At 44.1% G+C, this 20,084-nt stretch overlaps 3 protein-coding genes across 4 annotated transcripts in view; 1 reads left to right on the forward strand and 2 right to left on the reverse strand.

Annotated features, from left to right (window-relative positions):
- The window catches only part of sv2a (synaptic vesicle glycoprotein 2A), a 57,430-nt gene extending 54,193 nt beyond the window's left edge, over window positions 1-3,237 (reverse strand). Inside the window, exon 1 of the mRNA XM_036946294.1 lies at window positions 2,970-3,237. The gene's annotated coding sequence lies outside the window, so the exon portion shown is untranslated. The remainder of the gene's footprint in view (window positions 1-2,969) is intronic.
- Window positions 3,238-5,623: 2,386 nt separating this feature from the next.
- Window positions 5,624-11,168, forward strand: LOC110487649. Its single transcript, XM_021559571.2, has 2 exons — window positions 5,624-6,249; window positions 10,282-11,168. Exons 1-2 carry the CDS (start codon window positions 6,164-6,166, stop codon window positions 10,637-10,639), a joined length of 444 nt encoding a protein of 147 aa, XP_021415246.2. The 5' UTR covers window positions 5,624-6,163; the 3' UTR covers window positions 10,640-11,168.
- A 5,177-nt stretch (window positions 11,169-16,345) lies between these two features.
- LOC110534759 (myotubularin-related protein 11) overlaps window positions 16,346-20,084 on the reverse strand; it is a 30,446-nt gene continuing 26,707 nt past the window's right edge. For both annotated transcript variants that reach the window (XM_036946325.1, XM_036946314.1), the window contains exons 15-17: window positions 19,648-19,866; window positions 18,808-19,134; window positions 16,346-18,482 (exon numbers count right to left, since the gene is read on the reverse strand). In XM_036946325.1, the coding sequence (XP_036802220.1) occupies window positions 18,048-18,482; window positions 18,808-19,134; window positions 19,648-19,866 (981 nt within the window). In that variant the 3' untranslated portion in view covers window positions 16,346-18,047. The remainder of the gene's footprint in view (window positions 18,483-18,807; window positions 19,135-19,647; window positions 19,867-20,084) is intronic.

Genomic DNA, 20,084 nt, shown 5'->3' on the forward strand with positions numbered 1-20,084 from the left:
CAGTTATGAAAACTTAGGACACTAAAGAGGCCTTTCTACTGACTCTGAAAAACACCAAAAGAAAGATGCCCAGGATCCCTGCTCATCTGCGTGAACGTGCCTAATAGGCTAATTGTCAGAGTAGAGGACCTTGTGCATTTCAGGTAAAATAACAACCTAATGTTTATATCCCAGGACAAATTAGCTAGCAACAGCAAGCTAGCTAAATAGGACAAATTAGCTAGCAAGTGCAAGCTAACTAGCTACAGTGCCTTGCGAAAGTATTCGGCAAGTGGGACAATAATTTTGTGGTGGGCTGAATAATTTTGCACGCCCAATTTTTCAGTTTTTGATTTGTTACAAAAGTTTGAAATATCCAATAAATGTCGTTCCACTTCATGATTGTGTCCCACTTGTTGTTGATTCTTCACAAAAAAATACAGTTTTATATCTTTATGTTTGAAGCCTGAAATGTGGCAAAAGGTCTCAAAGTTCAAGGGGGCCGAATACTTTCTCAAGGCACTGTAAATTGCCATAAATGTTTAATGCTTTTCGACCTGTCCCCAAATGAATGTCATTGGTTTAGAGTTTGTTTTGATATTTTAACCTGCATGTCGTGATCGCGTTTGGTGTTGGGGGACAACATAAATGTATGCACGATGGGGCACGATGGCGCACGCACGCAGCCGGTATGGGTTCCGTGTTAAGCATGCTGCAAGGAGGCATGAGGACTGCAGATGTGGCCTGGGCAAAAAATTGCAATGTCCGTACTGTGAGACCCCTAAGACAGCGCTACAGGGAGACAGGACGGACAGCTGATCGTGTAACAACACCTGCACAGGATCGGTACATCTAAACATCACACCTGTGGGACAGGTACAGGATGGCTGCCGAGTTACACCAGGAACACACAATCCCCCCATCAGTGCTGAGACTGTAATAGGCAGAGAGAGGCTGGACTGAGGGCTTGTAGGCCTTTTGTAAGGCAGATCCTCACCAGACATCACCAGCAACAACGTCGCCTATGGGCACAAACCCACCGTCGCTGGACAAGACTGGAAAAAAGTGCTCTTCACTGATGAGTCACAGTTTTGTCACACCAGGGGTGATGGTTGGGTGATGGTCGGATTTGCGTTTATCGTCGAAGGAATGAGCGTTACACCGAGGCCTGTGCTCTGGAGCGGGATCGATTTGGAGGTGGAGTGTCCTTCATGGTCTGGGGCGGTGTGTCACAGCATCATCGGACTGAGCTTATTATCATTGCAGGCAATCTCAACACTGTGCGTTACAGGAGAGACATCCTCCTCCCTTATGTGGTACCCTTCCTGCAGGCTCATCCTGACATGACCCTCCAGCATGACAATGCCACCAGCCATACTGCTTGTTCTGTGTGTGATTTCCTGCAAGACAGGAATGTCAGTATTCTACCATATGGCCAGCAAAGAGCCCGGATCTCAATCCCAGTTGAGCACGTCTGGGACCTGTTGGATCAGAGGGTGAGGGCTAGGGCCATTCCCCCCAGAAATGTCCGGGAACTTGCAGGTGCCTTGGTGGAAGAGTGGGGTAACATCATCTGATGCAGTCCATGAGGAGGAGATGCACTGTAGTACTTAATGTAGCTGGTGGCCACACCAGATACTGACTGTTACTTTGTTCAGGGACACATTATTATATTTATGTTAGTCACATATCTGTGGTACTTGTTCAGTTTATGTCTCAGTTGTTGAATCTTGTTATGTTCATACAAATGAACACGTTACGTTTGCTGAAAATAAACGCAGTTGACAGTGAGAGGACGTTTCTTTATTTGCTGAGTTTATATCTGAGTCACCAACAGCCTTTGCAAGCTACAGCAGGACTTGATTGACATCAAGCATAACAAATGAAAGGGAGGGTAGTGATTGTGAATAAAGGATTGTAAAAGAGATAGGTAGGTGTCAATTGTTGTAAAATAATTTTACAATCAGATCGAATTTTTTCCCAGAATGGCTTTTCTATCAGGCCAATAAGTCAATCAGTACCCGTAGCCTATCCACGCATAGACGTTGCCTTCAAAAATCGACCATGTGGGGTTGTGTCATGTTTTTTAATGGCAAGGTCATTGTAGCAGAACTAACGCCACACTGCAATGACATACAAAAAAAAATACAAAAAAATTCGTCAATTCGTTTAGTTCTAAACTAGACTCGTTCATCTTCAGGTTCACAGAGCGCAAGGTCATTTATCGCGTTCTACGCGTAATGAATAGGTCGCAGCCGTTTATGCCGCTTCTTTTAAAATTCAAAATAAACAGTCTACATATAGCCTATGTTAAAAACATTCACTGATGCTCAACAGTGTGTGCAGCCTATACCTTATAGTTCAAGTGAATATATCCAACCATCAAAACAAATGCAAGCAGTCCAGACTGGTGAAGGGGCGAGGCGAAGGTGAGAGTCACTATGTAAATCAACGCCACTTAACCATAAACTAAACTATGGAAGAGTCTTCACCACTATACGTACACCAACTGTAGCCTATATTTAGCCAGGTTATGTCATGCTTGAGTAGAACTCAGTTTTCAATAGTAATAATGGCTAAGATGTGATAGCGCAGGGATGGAGCTGGGATGCAGGTTTACATTATTACGCACGAGACCACGGGCCAAATTTGGTGGCTTTCGAAATGCTATTCGTTCTTTGGAGATATGTTGTTTTTGTTGTAGAAACAGATGTATATCACTTGTATTTTACTCACAAACGTCGACTTCTCCTCTGGCTCTTTCACTAACAGGCTATTAAGGGATGGGGTGGGGGTCATTTTCTATCGGTTGTGCGTTCTTGCTATCGCTCAAAATAACATCGGGAGCTCGGCGTGGACAGCCGTGGGAAACTATTGACTAGGCTATTTAACACAATTATTGCAATACTAGCCTAAATGCTCTTGATAAACATCGAGTATGATGAAATAAGCGTGAAATAAATGTAACCAAGACTTATAATCGTCCTTACCTTTGGTAGAAAAGGTTCGCGTTTTTCCACTTGACCTTATTAATTAACTGTATTTGTTTCTTAAGATTGTCACCGTGTTCAAAAAAATATAAAGGTGTTAAATCCGGTCTATGAAAATTGTTCTGTGGTCACCTACCCAGTTTAGAATACAACCTAACCCTGTTATGTGCACAAGGCTGACGTGGTACGACAGCGCTACCCTACCACACAGCATCCTTCTTGGAGCATCCCCCTCCTCTCGAGCATCCATCCCTCTCCTCTCGCGTACCCCATTCTCTTCAGAGAGGGGGTTCCTCTTTTGCTCCAGTGTGGACGTTAGAATGTCAATGGAGCCGTATGCTGTTTGTGACGTGGCATTCATTAATTCTTCAAACCACGGAAGCATTTGAAGACATATTATGATATAAGGTTTTTTTCGTTTTTATAGACGCTATAGATTTCTTACCAAACTGATATGGATTCGACTTAGATTTTTGCCATACTCACCAAATTGTTGAGGCAATGATCTGTGCACGAGATGTCTCTGTCTACACGTGCTGCAGCTCGTGGCAATAATTGACCATGAAAAATGATACTGTTTGATATTGATTTGGATGACTCAAGTGTTGTTTTTAATTAAAGCAGCACTGGCTTGAATTTAAATGTGTAAATCTTGTGTAGAACTGTACTTTCAGGTATTTATTTTGGGTGTCATCTTGAATACTCATTAGGCTATCAGTATCGACTTTAAATTAACACATGTGCAATAAAAGACTGATAAATAATTTGGGAGAAGTAAAAGGTGTAACATATTTCCAGGAAAGTTATTGCTGTAAATTAATCTGTTAAACTGAGATGGAGAAACCTTACCACTGTCTGTGCAAACCATAAATTGTAACACCAAAATAGACTAACATACACTACCAAACTGTACACTGCACCATACGTCTAACCCTGATAGGCCTACCTATTGCCATGCCAACGGCAAACCCTCTCCATCATGATCTCATCAGACCAGATGAGTCCCTGGCCTTTAGCTTCAGGCCTTACTATAGTCGCCAACCACAGTCTATTTCAGAGATGGCCAGTTGCCATTTGGACAGGTCCTACAGGCTGGTATCTATTGACCACAACAGTCCTACTCCTATCTTTTCCCCAATCTCTGCCCTGATTCCACATTAAATTAGCCTATACCCTTTAATTCACAAAAAGTGAGAAGAGTGATAGATTGAAGCTGTCAGAGTGACAGGTCACATGACCATGATGTTGATGGGAACAGGACATCAGGACATCCCATAGTACTCCTAACCTCTGGTGCACTGCACTCAGTCCCAGTTGGATGCTCAGTGCATGACTGGCATTATGTTAGAATAGCTATATGGCTTCTCTTACACTCTTCCACCCACCCTGGCTGACAAATGTGAGGAGTACAGTGCAACGCATCACTATCTTCCAATCATTTCCAGCACGGTTTGTTGCTGAGAGATCTGATTGGTCGGGGTCAAAAGTCGACAGAATTAAGCTGCCTTGTTATTTAATCAGTATTAATGTGAGAGATCTGCATTAGAGCTCCAAGTGACTTCTCACTCATAGCACGGTCCAACTTGGAAAGCATACTTGAAACGCATACAATTAGGGTCAGAACAGAAGTCAGGAAATGGAACTCTCAGGGTGCTGTGATACCATCCAATAATTCATTAGGGAGGCCATGCTGGTTTTAATGAAACACATTAAAAGATGTTTGGGGAAGTTGTGGTGCCTATTGCTACAGTAAACAAAACATGTTTCTATAAGGTCTTTATATGATTTTCATGTTGTGAAATTGCATGTTAACAATACTGTATTGAAAAGTGACCAAAATCTTATTTCTGTTACTATCTATAATACTTTAACTAAATTCATATTGATATAATACTATAATCACTGTATCACTGCAACCACACACAACCCTGAGTAAAATGATAATCCTATATTGCAGTAGGTGCTTATAATGCCATACTGTATCTCACCTAGACATAATTTCCACAGATGGTCCAGACTCCAGTGGAGGGAGGAGGAGCAACACCTATCCATGCATCACCCTCAGAGGAACCAGAGGAACAGCTGCACAAATTGCCCCTAAACCAGTCAGCAGATGGCTGGTGTGAGATCCACATAACTGACAGAAAAGATTACAATCTTAACAAACAAATGTGCTTGAAAGTTAACACTGCCCAGGCTAGGTAGCATTTCATGTGGCCTACAATAGAATGATCTTCATTGCTATTTGCATCAATTTGACTAGTATTTGGCTGTTATTACATTTAATTTAGAAAAATATAGGACTGCATCATATATTTGTACAATAACAAAAGTGAGCCTAGCCAGTGCTGGTTTACCAAGAACACCTAATTTAATTACAAAGAGATCCAATTTCCTGAGCACAATAGTGGCATCATGGGCCAATATTACTATGCATTTCCTTCCCTGCCCTATAATTTCATACTTTATGATAAACATATAAAACAAATAATAGAACACTTGCATTGGAAGCACTCTTTTTTTTTCAAACACGAAGTTAAAACCATTGACCATAGCTGACGTTAAAACTCAGTGGGACAGTAAGTATTGTTAAAGAATGCTCAGGTATGTATCACCACCCTGTGGCTACCTTGTGAAGTTATGCCTTCACGTAGCGATTGCCGCATCCTAATGACCCGATATTCCACCTGAACACATGCACATGGCCCATAAAGAGAAAAACCCTATGCGCGTTTGAAGTCAGCATTAAATTAACGTATTTGCTATATGTCGAAACGCCAAGCGTAACCTATAGACTTTCCATGTATGATAATAAATAACGTTAACGTCAATATCAACGGTTTTCATCGTTTTGGTCAAATCCAGTCTACGTCGTGTGCGCTTTTAATCTATCCTGATTACTCCAGCTGCTCTACTTCGTATTCAGTTTCTGTTCCCGTGCCGTGAATACCTGCTGTCAATGTAACCTACTCTAGTTAGAGGAACATTCGAAAGCAATTGCCATTGTAACGTTATTCATTTTCTCTCACTGGAACTGGTACAACGATACTGCTTTGTTATGCATTTTGGATTTGCCTAATTTCCATATTTAGATAGGGTGGTTTTAAAGACAACAGAGAGTGTAACATATGAAATAAGACCGACGCATAGAGGATGTGCCCCAGAAACCAGGTCGATGAAATATTGGCACTACCATGAGAGGAAGCGGTATGGACCTTTTATGGAGAATCTTAGCGGCTCTGAGCTTCGATTGTTTTAAAGGTTCGGCGTCTTCACAGAGGTGAGTGTGAGAAAATTCCATCAAATTTTCCCACGGGCAATGACCATAATTGTTTCATATCCCACAGTTTTTATGCCATTCTATATTACACTGAACAAAAATGTAAAGGCAACATGCAACAATTTCAACGATTTTACAAGTCATGTAAGGATATCAGTCAATTGAAATACATTATTTATGTCCTAATCTATGGATTACATGACTGGGAATACAGATACCTTTAAAAAAGGTAGGGGTGTGGATCAGAACCAGTCAGTATCTGGTGTGAACCACACATCTCTGTCACATAAAGTTGATCAGGCTGTTGATTGTGAAATGTTGTCCCACTCCTCTTCAATGGCTGTGCGAAGTTGCTGGATACTGGTGTGAACTGGAACACGCTGTCATACGTCAATCCAGAGCATCCCAAACATGCTCAATGGGTGTCATGTTTGGTGAGTATGCTGGGCCATGGAAAAACTGGGACATTTTCAGCTTCCAGGAATTGTGTACAGATCAGAGTGCTACACATTATCATGGTGAAACATGAGGTGATGGTGACGGATGAATGGTACGACAATGGGCCTCAGGATCTAGTCACGGTATCTTTGTGTAATTCAAATTGCCATCGATCAAATTCAATTGCATTCGTTGTCCGTAGCTTATGCCTGCCCATACCATAGCCCTTCCGCCACCATGGAGCACTCTGTTCCCAACATTGATATCAGCAAACTGCTTGCCCACACAATGCCATACAATGCCATCTTCCCGGTACACTTGAAACCCGGGATTAATCCGTGAAGAGCACCCTTCTCCAGCGTGCCAGTGGCCATTGACGGTGAGTATTTGCCCACTAAAGTCGCTTACGATCTGACTGCTGTTTGATATCAAGACCCTGGTGAGGACGACGAGCATGTAGATGATCTTCCCTGAGACCGTTTCTGACAGTTTGTGGATAAATTCTTCAGTTGTGCAAACCCACAGTTTCATCAGCCTTCTGGGTGACTAGTCTCAGACGATCCCGCAGGTGAATAAGCTGGATGTGAAGGTCCTGGGCTGGCGTGGTTACAAGTGGTCTGCGATTGTGAGGCCGGTTGGACGTAATGCCAAATGCCAAATTCTAAAACGAAGTTGGATGCGGCTTATGGTAGAGAAATTAACATTCAGTTCTCTGGAACAGCTCTGGTGGACATTCCTGCAGTCAGCATGCCAATTGCATGCTCCCTCAATTTGAGACATTTGTGGCATTGAGTTGTGTGACAAAACGGCACATTTTAGTGGCCTTTTGTCTCCAGCACAAGGTGCACCTGTGTAATGATCATGCTGTTTAATTGGCTCCTTGATATGCCACACCTGTCAGGTGGATGGATTATCTTGGCAAAGGATAAATGCTCACTAACAGGGATCTAAACAAAGTTGTGCACAAAATTGGAGAGAAATAAACTTTTTGTGCATATGGAATATTTCTGGGATCTTTTATTTCAGCTCATGAAACATGGGACCAACACTTTACATGTTACGTTTTACATTTTGTTCAGTATATTATGGAGTCAGAGCCGAAGTGTCAATATCACAGTAAATAATATTTCATTTCAGCTCTAGGACTAGATTAATAGCATAGGGGATAATCTATTTGATCCCCCCTCTATAAGAGTTTGTGAAATTTAACAATATATTTGCTATGAAGAAAAAATCCATCCTTTAGTTGTTATGACGAAAGGTTTGTGACGCAAAAAGGTTTGCCTCCATTCTCCAGCATTGTCTTCATGAGGCAAATTATGAGAGGGATGAAATACTGTGTCACATGACCACAAATGTAGCCAGAAATGCATCTGTTGGAAACTCTTTGTTAAACCAAAGCATATCATGCACTATATATCTTACTGAAAATGCAATGATATCTGCATGTATGATATGTGTTCTATTCAGGGTTGCTGAATGATAGTTTCTGTACTTACAGTGCCTTGCGAAAGTATTCGGCCCCCTTGAACTTTGCGACCTTTTGCCACATTTCAGGCTTCAAACATAACGATATAAAACTGTATTTTTTTTGTGAAGAATCAACAACAAGTGGGACATAATCATGAAGTGGAACGACATTTATTGGATATTTCAAACTTTTTTTAACAAATCAAAAACTGAAAAATTGGGCGTGCAAAATTATTCAGCCCCTTTACTTTCAGTGCAGCAAACTCTCTCCAGAAGTTCAGTGAGGATCTCTGAATGATCCAATGTTGACCTAAATGACTAATGGTGATAAATACAATCCACCTGTGTGTAATCAAGTCTCCGTATAAATGCACCTGCACTGTGATAGTCTCAGAGGTCCGTTAAAAGCGCAGAGAGCATCATGAAGAACAAGGAACACACCAGGCAGGTCCGAGATACTGTTGTGAAGAAGTTTAAAGCCGGATTTGGATACAAAAAGATTTCCCAAGCTTTAAACATCCCAAGGAGCACTGTGCAAGCGATAATATTGAAATGGAAGGAGTATCAGACCACTGCAAATCTACCAAGACCTGGCCGTCCCTCTAAACTTTCAGCTCATACAAGGAGAAGACTGATCAGAGATGCAGCCAAGAGGCCCATGATCACTCTGGATGAACTGCAGAGATCTACAGCTGAGGTGGGAGACTCTGTCCATAGGACAACAATCAGTCGTATATTGCACAAATCTGGCCTTTATGGAAGAGTGGCAAGAAGAAAGCCATTTCTTAAAGATATCCATAAAAAGTGTTGTTTAAAGTTTGCCACAAGCCACCTGGGAGACACACCAAACATGTGGAAGAAGGTGCTCTGGTCAGATGAAACCAAAATTGAACTTTTTGGCAACAATGCAAAACGTTATGTTTGGCATAAAAGCAACACAGCTCATCACCATGGACACACCATCCCCACTGTCAAACATGGTGGTGGCAGCATCATGGTTTGGGCCTGCTTTTCTTCAGCAGGGACAGGGAAGATGGTTAAAATTGATGGGAAGATGGATGGAGCCAAATACAGGACCATTCTGGAAGAAAACCTGATGGAGTCTGCAAAAGACCTGAGACTGAGACGGAGATTTGCCTTCCAACAAGACAATGATCCAAAACATAAAGCAAAATCTACAATGGAATGGTTCAAAAATAAACATATCCAGGTGTTAGAATGGCCAAGTCAAAGTCCAGACCTGAATCCAATCGAGAATCTGTGGAAAGAACTGAAAACTGCTGTTCACAAATGCTCTCCATCCAACCTCACTGAGCTCGAGCTGTTTTGCAAGGAGGAATGGGAAAAAATGTCAGTCTCTCGATGTGCAAAACTGATAGAGACATACCCCAAGCGACTTACAGCTGTAATCGCAGCAAAAGGTGGCGCTACAAAGTATTAACTTAAGGGGGCTGAATAATTTTGCACGCCCAATTTTTCAGTTTTTGATTTGTTAAAAAAGTTTGAAATATCCAATAAATGTTGTTCCACTTCATGATTGTGTCCCACTTGTTGTTGACTCTTCACAAAAAAATACAGTTTTATATCTTTATGTTTGAAGCCTGAAATGTGGCAAAAGGTCACAAAGTTCAAGGGGGCCGAATACTTTCGCAAGGCACTGTATTTGATTCTATTACATACCATTTTGCCCCACAGCATTTGTTTGGACTAAATTGATTTTCAAGATTCTCTGAGTACCACACTGTATAGTCTATACACCCCCTACCATTGCAATTCAGCAAACACCTTGTCATGCCTATTCCTGCTCCCTCCCTCAGGCGCTTGACATCACCGGTCTACTAACCACCGGTCCTAGCAATCCACATTGCGCAAACCTGCTCCCCATCGTTAAGCACACCTGGACTTCATCACCACCCTGATTACTTTCCCTTCATATAGCGCTCCGTAAGCCTCAGTCATCAGGCAGTATTGGTTTTGGTCACGTTCAGTACACATATCCTGTTTTGTATTTTCTTCATGTTTATTATTATTAAACTCACTTCTGCGCCTGCTCCCTGACTCCCTGCGTATACGTTACTCACCTCTTACCCAGAGTCCAACCCAAACTTCTCATCCCCTCTGTAGGTCTCCAGGCAAGCTGAGCTCCAGCCAGGCAGGTAGTCTGGAAAGCAGCTCCCTGACTGGCTCGCTCTCCCTGGGGCCAGACCTGCCTCACTGCCAGTGCTGCATCTCCTACGAAGCCCGCCTGAAACGCCTGTCCTGCGGCCATCTCTACTGTGACCCTTGCACAGACCAGATCGTCAACCTGGCCTTTGAGGACATCGAGGGCCTCTCTGATTACCCCTGCCCCATGTGCAAGTCCCTCCGCAAGCTAGGGGACCTGGGCCCCCCCTCTTATGGGTACCTGGGGACCCCCTCCTTTGGGCCATGTGGGACCCTAAAGCAACAGATGGCTAAAGAGCATGGGAGCAGGTGGGGGTAAAACTGAGGCAGTTTATACTGTACATCAAGGGGTGTGGGTAAAAAAAAAGCATGTTGTCCCCTCTCCAGATTAAATAATGTAGGAACTATTTTGTCTTTTCAGTTATGTCTTTAGTGTTTTGATTTGAATATTTTAATGCACTGCCTTACACTGAGATTGTGATCTGGTAACATGTGGTGGGAAGTGGCTCTGTCTTTCTTCTTTGTGTAATATGGTGGTGGAAGTGAAACTAATGGAAGTGCATAACATTACAGATAAAGTCCATTTGTGTGCCATAACATAAGTGGTTATTGCAGGGTGATTAAGCCAGATCAAAGATAAATATTAGATGTTTGTGTCAGAAAGTTCTTTATATTTATGTGTACTGATTATTATTACTAGACATTTGCACCTTATTTTATATTTTGAGTGTACTTACAGCTTATGCATTTTAATTTAACTGAATTGTACAGTGCCATACTAGTTTTAAAGTGTTCAATATCATATCGTAAATATTTATTTTGCTAAAAAATAAAGTTTGTGAATTGTATTACTCTGTTTGAAGACTTGAATGATTGCAGTACATCATCATCTGGTCATCTGGGGTCCACGGCATGAAAAATGTGTCTTCCAGAGCTTCCTGTCCTCCATTGTGATCTCTGGACTGACTCTTCTGCAGAACGGAATATGTTCCGGGATTCATCCGATGGCATTGAGGACTATACTACCACATCCGTCATTGGCCTTCGTTAATAAGTGCATCGATGATGTTGTTCCCCACAGTGACTGTACGCACATATCCCAACCAGAAGCTATGGATTACAGGCAACATCTGCACTGAGCTAAAGGCTAGAGCTGCCGCTTTCAAGGAGCGGGAGTCTAATCTGGGTGCTTATAAGAAATCCTGCTACACCCTCCAATGAACCATCAAACAGGGAAAGCTTTAATACAGGACTAAGATCGAATCCTACTACACCGGCTTTGACACTCGTTGGAGGTGGCAGGGCTTGCAAACTATTACGGATTATGAAGGGAACCCCAGCCACGACCTGACGTGAGCATACCAGATGAGCTAAATGACTTCTATACTCGCTTCGAGGCAAGCAACACTGAACCAATACTGAGGGCGCCAGCTGTTCCGGAGAACTGTGTGATCCATAGGTGACGTAAGACCTTTTTTAAACAGGTTATCATTGACAGATTACCAGGACACATACTCAGAACATGTGCTGACCAGCTGGCAAGTGTCTTTACTGACATTTTTGATCTCTCCCTGACTCAGTCTGTAATACATGTTTCAAGCAGGCCACCATAGTCCCTGTGCCCAAGAACGCAAAGGTAACCTGCCTAAATGACTACCGCCCCGTAGAACTCACATCTGTAGCCATGAAATGTTTTGAAAGGCTGGTCATGGCTGAAATCAACATCATCATCATCCCGGAAACCCTGGACCGACTCCAATTCGCATACTGCCCCAACAGATTCACAGATGATGCAATCTCTATTGCACTCCACACTGCCCTTGACAAAAGGATCACCTACGTGAGAATGCTGTTCATTGACTACAGCTCAGCGTTCAACACCTGCGCTGCAGGCATCTTATGTGACCCAGGATTCACAGCTGTAAAGAAGTGTGGTGATACAGACTGCTTGATAGACAGCAACTTTGGTGTGGAGGTGGAGATCCCTGTTTTGGAAGACTGAGTTTCCTGAAGGCAGTTGATGCTTTATCCTATTTTGAATTTCGAGGTCGATGCTGCAGTCCTCTGAGAGGATGCTGCCCAGGTATTTGAAGGATGGGACTATTGCAAGTGATTTGTGTTCAATGGTGAAGACAGGCATGGTGGGTGGAGGGCTAGATCTCCATTGGTAGACCACCTCTGTCTTGGTGGTGTTGATAGACGGTCTCATCCTGCTATAGACCCTCACAGCTGCTACAAGGACAGACTGAAGGTCTTCCAGAGTGTGGCCACGAGCACAGTCATCAGCATACTGCAGCTCAAGTACCCACGCCGTCAAAACCTTGATGGTTGCTTGGAGCTTCCTGATGTTGAATAGGTTTCCATCCAGCCTGAAGTCCACTGCAAACCCGCTGCTGTCCTCAAGCACCTTATGGAGAAGCTGGGTGACGCATAGGAGGAAGATGTTAAAGAGTACAAGTGCCAGCACACACCCCTGCATCCCACCGATGCTTACTCCAAAGGGCACTGACTCGCCCTCCTATGGCCACCCGAGCCATCATCTCATCATGGAACTGGCAAAGGATGTTTTAAAAAAAAAATGTTTACCCCTTTTTCCTCCCAATTTCGTGGTATCCAACAGTTGTAGTAGCTACTATCTTGTCTCATTGCTACAACTCCCGTACGGGCTCGGGCCTTTTAGCGAGAGGGCGAAGGAACTCATCCCTTACTGCAGCTTTCTCAAGCCGAATACAATGCAGAGGCCTCTTACTGGACTTCTGCAAGCGTTGGGGGGACGTATTCTCACCTGGAGTGTAGCCAGTATCATACAGTGATCTGTCCAACATTCAGCACCAGTAACAGTTTTGCTTCCGTCCCTCTCCTCGCCCCTAACTGGGCTCGAACCAGGGACCCTCTGCACACATCAACAACTGCCTCCCACGAAGCATTGTTACCCATTGCTCCACAAAAGCTGCAGCCCTTGCAGAGCAAAGGGAACAACTACTTTGTCTCAGAGCGAGGGACGTCACCGATTGAAAAGCTATTAGCGCGCACCCCGTTAACTAGCTAGCCATTTCACATCGGTTACACACCCCTCATAGTATGTGTCAGCAGGACATCAATCGTGTCTGAATGCATCACTATGACGTAGTCGATCAGGTGCCAGTGTTTGGAGCGTGGGTGCATCCATTATGTTTTATTTGTTCTTCTGCAGGATCAACGTGTTAGTGAAAATGAGATTGTGCTCTGCACATAGTTAGCAGTCTCGTGCCGTTCTCATTGACCTGGCCAACACCATGCCTACCCAGTACTCCACTCGATATCCTGTTGTTCCATCCCACCCTAGCGTTGAAGTCACCCAGCAGAAAGATTTTGTCATTCCTGGGGATGTGGTGAATGGCCTCATTTAGTGACTGGTAGAAGCAGTCCTTTGACTCATTTTCAGATGGTAACGTTGGTGCTTATGCACTGAGAGGAGTAGTAAAACACATCTTGGCTAGGGGGATATGGAGAAACATGACTCTTTCACTTATGCCGACATGTGTTTCGGTGAGGCTGGGTAAAAGGCTGTTCTTAATTGCCAGTCCCACACCATGCTGATGTTGTCCACCTGGAGAGTAACTTTCCAAAAGAAGGTGTAGCCTTCTCCCTCTTTCAGGGAACCTTCATCCAGGAACCTGGTCTCGGGTGTCAATGATGTCAAATCAAATTTGATTTGTCACATACACATGGTTAGCAGATGTTAATGCGAGTGTAGCGAAATGCTAGCGCCTTAGTTCTGCACAAATCAAAGCTGTTCTCTGATAGGGTCTATCGCTATTATCATCAGTGTCCAAAAGAGTTTGGATGTTCCATGTCGCCAGTTTCAGGGGAATTATTTTCGTTAGTATTTTTTGGCTGCTGAGTGGAACTCCCGATAGGTGCGGTAGCCTATCCAGGATGGAGCGAGTGGGCAATTTTTAGACCAGCTTTTCTAGGCCTCTTCCCAGCTTGGGTGAGCAGTGTGGTTCCTAAATAGGGCTGCTCAGTCACACAGGGGTCTGTCAAGAGAAGCTGCCACTCAAGTCCTAACTGCTGGCGAGCATAATAGTCCTGTGCCGCTGGCGTGCATTGGTCTAATTAAGGGATCCCGGTGCATTCACTCCTGCCCCTGTCACCAGACACCCCAATGCCAGCAGACTTTAGTCCGGTTTCTGGTTGATGACTTTACCGAGGTCAGAAGTGGATACCTGCGCAAAGGAAGTTATTTAAAGTGCCACTGATGGTGCACAATCCCCAACAGCACTGCTTCACTGTAGGTAGGTGAATTCCAGTGGCAAGGAGGAAAACCCAGGATGTCCGGTATCTTCCACAGCTGCAGGAGGCTGCCAGATCCCCACCTACCGCTCACCGCCAGCACGCTACTTTTCTCTCAGGGTGTGCTCCCCTAGCCTTTGTCGTACCAGACTAACCCACAAGGCAGCAGAGCAGTGGTTGATGGCTGCCAGGACGTGTCCACACAGAGGTGGGCCTGTACAGATGCATCTCTGCGGCCCACTGCTGCTCTGAGATCCCCTGCCGGTTAGCCTGGAGTTTCAAGACAACCAGCTAACAGGGAGGTTGTCAGAGAACTGGCAGGGTGGTGCCAGGACAACACCTCTCCCTCAAAGTCAGCAAGACCAAGGAGCTGATCGTGCACACCCCCATCCACATCGACGTGGCCGCAGTGAAGAGGGTCAAGAGCTTCAATTTCCTCTCTGTCCACATCACTAAGGACATATGGTCAGCAATGCCTCTTCTCCCTCAGAAGGCTAAAACGATTTGACATGGCCCCTCAAACTTTTACAGCTGCACCATTGAGAGCATCTGGTATGGCTGCATCTGGTATGGCTGCATCTGGTATGGCTGCACCACTGTATCACCATCTTGTATGGCAATTGCACTGCCTGCAACTGGAAGGCCCTACAGAGGGTGGTGCGGCCAGCCCAGCGCATCACTGGCGGCGAGCTCCCATCCATCCAAGACGCACATGCCAGGCGGTATCTGAGAATGGCTGAATACTTGCCAAAGACTACTGCCACCAGAGACATGGACTGTTTTCCATGCTCCGTCTGGCAGGCGGTACAGGTGCTTCAAGGCTCAGACTAACAGAGTCCGAAACAGCTTCTATCCCCTGGCCATAAGACTAACTGGTCATCCCCAAAGCCAACACCTCCTTTGGTCACCTTTCCTTCCAGTTCTCTGCTGCCAATGACTGAAACGAATTGCAAAAATCACTGAAGTTGGAGACCTATATCTCCCTCACTAACTTTAAGCATCAGCTGTCAGAGCAGCTTACCGATTGCAGCAGCTGTACACAGCCCATCCAACCAACTACTACCTCATCCCCACATTTGTTTTTGTTTTTGTTTTTCGGCATATTTATTGCCTTACCTCATTACTTCATTTGCACACACTATACAGATTTTTCTATTGTGTTATTGACTGTACCATACTATAAGCCATGTATAACTGTTGTTTTTTTCGCACTGCTTTGCTTTATCTTGGTCAGGTCGCAGTTGTAAATGAGAACTTGTTCTCAACTGGCCTACTGGTTAAATAAAGGTAAAATAAAAATAAAAAAATGCTTTCCTTCTCCCACAGACAATGCACACTGACTGCCCATTCACAGGTCTCTACTCTACCCACTGACACAATCTATGCTAAAATGATGACTGATTTGATGTATTACTCCATTACGCTGCTGTCCATTGATTTCTATTACCATTAGTATTTATCCTGCTACTGGTCACTATTACTCCTGTTTAAATGTCTATCAGTCACTTTTCATGTAAACACACCTCAACCACCCCAGTACCCCTGCACATTGAATACTGTAAATACTTGCATTCCCATGTTCTTTAGCTCTCATCATTGTTCTTGAGGTTTTTATTCTTACTTGTATTTTTTTATTCTATCATCTACTGTGTATTACTTTCATTGCATTTTTGGAAAGAGCTCTCAAGGTAAGAATTTAACTGTACTGTTGTGCACGTGGCGTATAAACTTTGAAACTTGAAAGCAAAGATTTTATGAACTTATAATACAGTTTATTAATCAGGATCCTAACATGCTGATACAAAAAAATATGTACATCTGGCAAATCATTTTGTCATTCGTACCAAAACATTTAAATATATAATAGTGTATAGATACAGGAAGTAGGGTCTCATGCAAAAGGAGACTTTCATTTTCTCTTTGAATAGCCAATGCCATTAGGGAATGTGATGGCCGTGTGTTTTTTCCATAGAAGACAAGAGCAAATGTACTGGCATCAAATCCAAAAACTCAAACAACCTGATATTCAGTAACTGATATCAGTGTGCTGTGATATTCAACAATGAATATTTACAGACCTTGAATAATTCAAAATGCTCTCGTACTGAGGCATAGGAATGACTGTAGGTAATACAGACCAATGTAAGTCACATACATTACCACCTTCAGCCTTTATAGTTCATAATAAACATGAAACATTTCAGTGAGAAATACATTGTATGCCAGCCAGAAACCTTTTCATCCTATGTCACAGAACACAAGTACTTCTCTGCATGTAAATGCTAGTTTTGTATAAACACACAGTACATCCCTGTAGTCTGAAGAGTGTTACAGTATATGGAAATCATGCCAGTGTATTTGCTGCTTAATATCCACATCATGCAAACAACAATCTGGCTGGACTGAGTGGCCCAGTCCCAATAGCTCACTGGGCTTTGAATGAAATGACGCATTTAGAAGTCCTTGACCTGAATGCTAGCTGCATACGAAACTAGCAGTCAGGACAAGTCGTGAAAAAATACACTATTTAAAAAAAAAAGTAGCTTACCTTAAAATAAGCTACATCTAGAAGAACCAAATAAAAGGAAATTATAAATATGAACCATCAGAACTTATGGTTTGCACAATGACACCATAAGGGGGGGGGGGGGAGTAATACTCATCTTGGTCACGACCACTTAAGAATGTATCGTTAAATATTCTGAAATTCATACGCAACTAAAGTTGGTCAATAATACTTCGAACTCTCAATAGAGATGCACAGACCATAGAAATAATAGCACTTTTACCTCAATCATGCACACTTACAGCAATATTAACTGACCATGGCCATAATCTGAAAAACAGGGTTATGATACGGAGTTCACTACTAGCATGCATGCAAGTATAAAGATATGGGAACAGTATCAAAATAGCTCCAGTGCCCTAAATTCCAGATCAAATTTACTGGACAAAATGCCTGGAGTTACAACTGCATGTTTTTTTGTGTCGCCAATGTCTGTCCCTAGTGTTTACTTGGTGAACAGCTCTCTGTATTTTCCCTCTCAAGGCTGAGTTGGTTTTGGAACTGGGGGTTATTGTCACTCAAAAGGAGCGAAGAGTCAGGACAACTGTCCTATTATAGCTGTCTGGTCAAGAATGAAGGTTGTCACTCAGCTGAAATCATGATTCTAAAAACAGCTGGTCTGATCAATACTATTTGTGCTTTGCACTGCTCAATGCATTATTACTGCAGTTTAGTCTCTCCTCCCTGCTCAGTACATGACTCTCCTTGTCTTGTTATGGCCTCAAAGCCCTTCAAACAGGCCTTGACAGGAAAATCACATCAGGTTCCACCCAGAGATCAGGTGTCGGGGAAGGAAATAGAGTCTTGGAGGGTGTGTATAGGTTCTAGAGTGCTGAGCCAGGAGGAAGAGTTTGTACCATTTGTGCTAACAGCGGACACCCAGAGCTCAGGAACCCAGTGAAGGACCGTTGCTCTTGGGCAGCTTGGCATTATTATTGGGCGCGGGGTAGTAACGCTGGTCTGGACGGGCCTCTGAAGAGGATGGGTGGCCAAATAGGAATGTGTGCTTGCTGCTGTCTCTGGGGCCAGGTCTAGATAGAGGGGCAGAGGAAACTGGAGGAACCATGGGTTGGAGGTTCAAGATAGGGGGCGTGGTTCTGGAGACAACCGGCCCAGGGTGTCTGCAGGCTGGGAAGAGGAAGGTGCTATTGTTGGTGTTCTGGTTGAGGTTGGAGTCTGTCTGACGGGGCTCCTGTGTCTTGGCTGGGACTGTGTTAGTGGGGCTGGAGGCCAATGCCAGCTTGTCTCTAAGCTGCTGGACCTCCCAGGCTAGCTGTTCCACTGGGTGCTGGGTGGATGAGGAGATGGGGTGGGAGAACGCCTGAGGACACAATATGGCCAGGGTTTCTGTTAGTTTATGACACCATCATGACTACAGCCATCCATGAGGAACTAATTGTAGTTTCTGATGTGACCAGCAAAAATTAGAAGCTTGTCCAGTACAACGTATAAAAATATTAATTTTGATTTCTTACTATATTTTTTATGCAATACCTCTAGTTGAAATCCTTTTTCAGATACCGAGTTCAAAGTTTATTTTGATCTCCCACCCACATACCAGTAGAGTAGGCTATTATAAACATCCCCATGGCAACAGTGTTCTAGGCTCTGTATAGTAGTGAGAATGATCCTCCTTCCCTATGTACCTGAGCATGAAGAGCCCCACGGAGGTAGCAGTCTCTCCACACACCTAAGCAGGGCCCCAGGAGCAAGGGCAGCAGAGGCTCATAGGGGTCCAGGGGCCCCTGGAGACCCGATATGGTGGTGGTGTGGCCCTGGGGGAGCTCTGTGAGGGCCCAGGCCTTTAGAAGCCTCTCCAGGCCCGGCAGGTTCTCTGAGGAGGACCCCCCTCTCCGGTGGCTCTTCCGATAGACGCCTGAGCCCCCTCCGCTGCGCCAGGGCAGGAGGTTAGCAGAGCAAGAGAAGGAGCCCCTGGAGAGCAGGAACACAGAGCCTGGTGCGCTGTCACTCAGCTGAGAGAGGGAGGGAGAGAAGATAGATGGAGATTCATACGTTTAAATATCCCTTATGTACCTTAAGGGCGACAGCGTTGGGCCAGTAACCGAAAGCTGGCTGGCTCAAACCCCCGAGCTGACAAGGTAAAAATCTGTCGTACTGCCCCTGAACAAGGCAGTTAACCCATTGTTTTTAGACCGTCACTGTAAATAAGAATTTGTTCTGACTTGCCTAGTTAAATAAAGGTTAAATTAAAATAAAACATATTATTAAGCATGTTGCAATACTGAGACCTACCACACGGAGGTGCAGTAGGCTTGTGCTCTTCCCTCATCATGGCCATTAATATTTGTGTGTTTGTGTGTGTGTGAGCGGGGTTGCTTTTGTAAGACAAGAGCTCATTAAAATAGCAATAGAGTTACTAAGCACTCTAACATGAATGATCAAATGCATGATTTGCATTTACATTGTCTTTTTCACACTCGTAGCGCCTGGCTGTATCCCCCATAACAACATCCTCTCTCTCCTACCCTGTGTGCCTCAGGGTTGGTGTTGAGGTTGCCGTTGAATAGGGGCTGTGGCAGGGCGGGCAGAGACCCTGGCTGGGTGAAACCTTCCCGTCTCTGGCTGCTGTACTGCAGAGCCCAGTCCCACACAGGGGGCAGAGGGGGGTCTGAGGGGTCCGGGAAGGAGCCCCTGGGTACCACATCTCTCCAGCCGTTCACTGGAGTGTAACTCTGGGATAGGTTCTGGGAGAGACAGGAAGGGATGGAGGAAGAAGAGGTGAGAGAACAGTGATTCGTCTGATTCAATCTGAGCTCATTCAAGAGTTATCGTTGAAGACAATCTGAGCTGATGCATGTGTGGGATTGAAAATGATGTGGACTCGTCTCGCAAATCATCCGCTTTAATCTAAGATGGTTTACAGAATTACGACTTTGAAACTTTGAAACAGTTATTTCCAACT

This window comes from Oncorhynchus mykiss, chromosome 2 (genome assembly GCF_013265735.2).
Source record: "Oncorhynchus mykiss isolate Arlee chromosome 2, USDA_OmykA_1.1, whole genome shotgun sequence".
Taxonomy (NCBI): domain Eukaryota; kingdom Metazoa; phylum Chordata; class Actinopteri; order Salmoniformes; family Salmonidae; genus Oncorhynchus; species Oncorhynchus mykiss.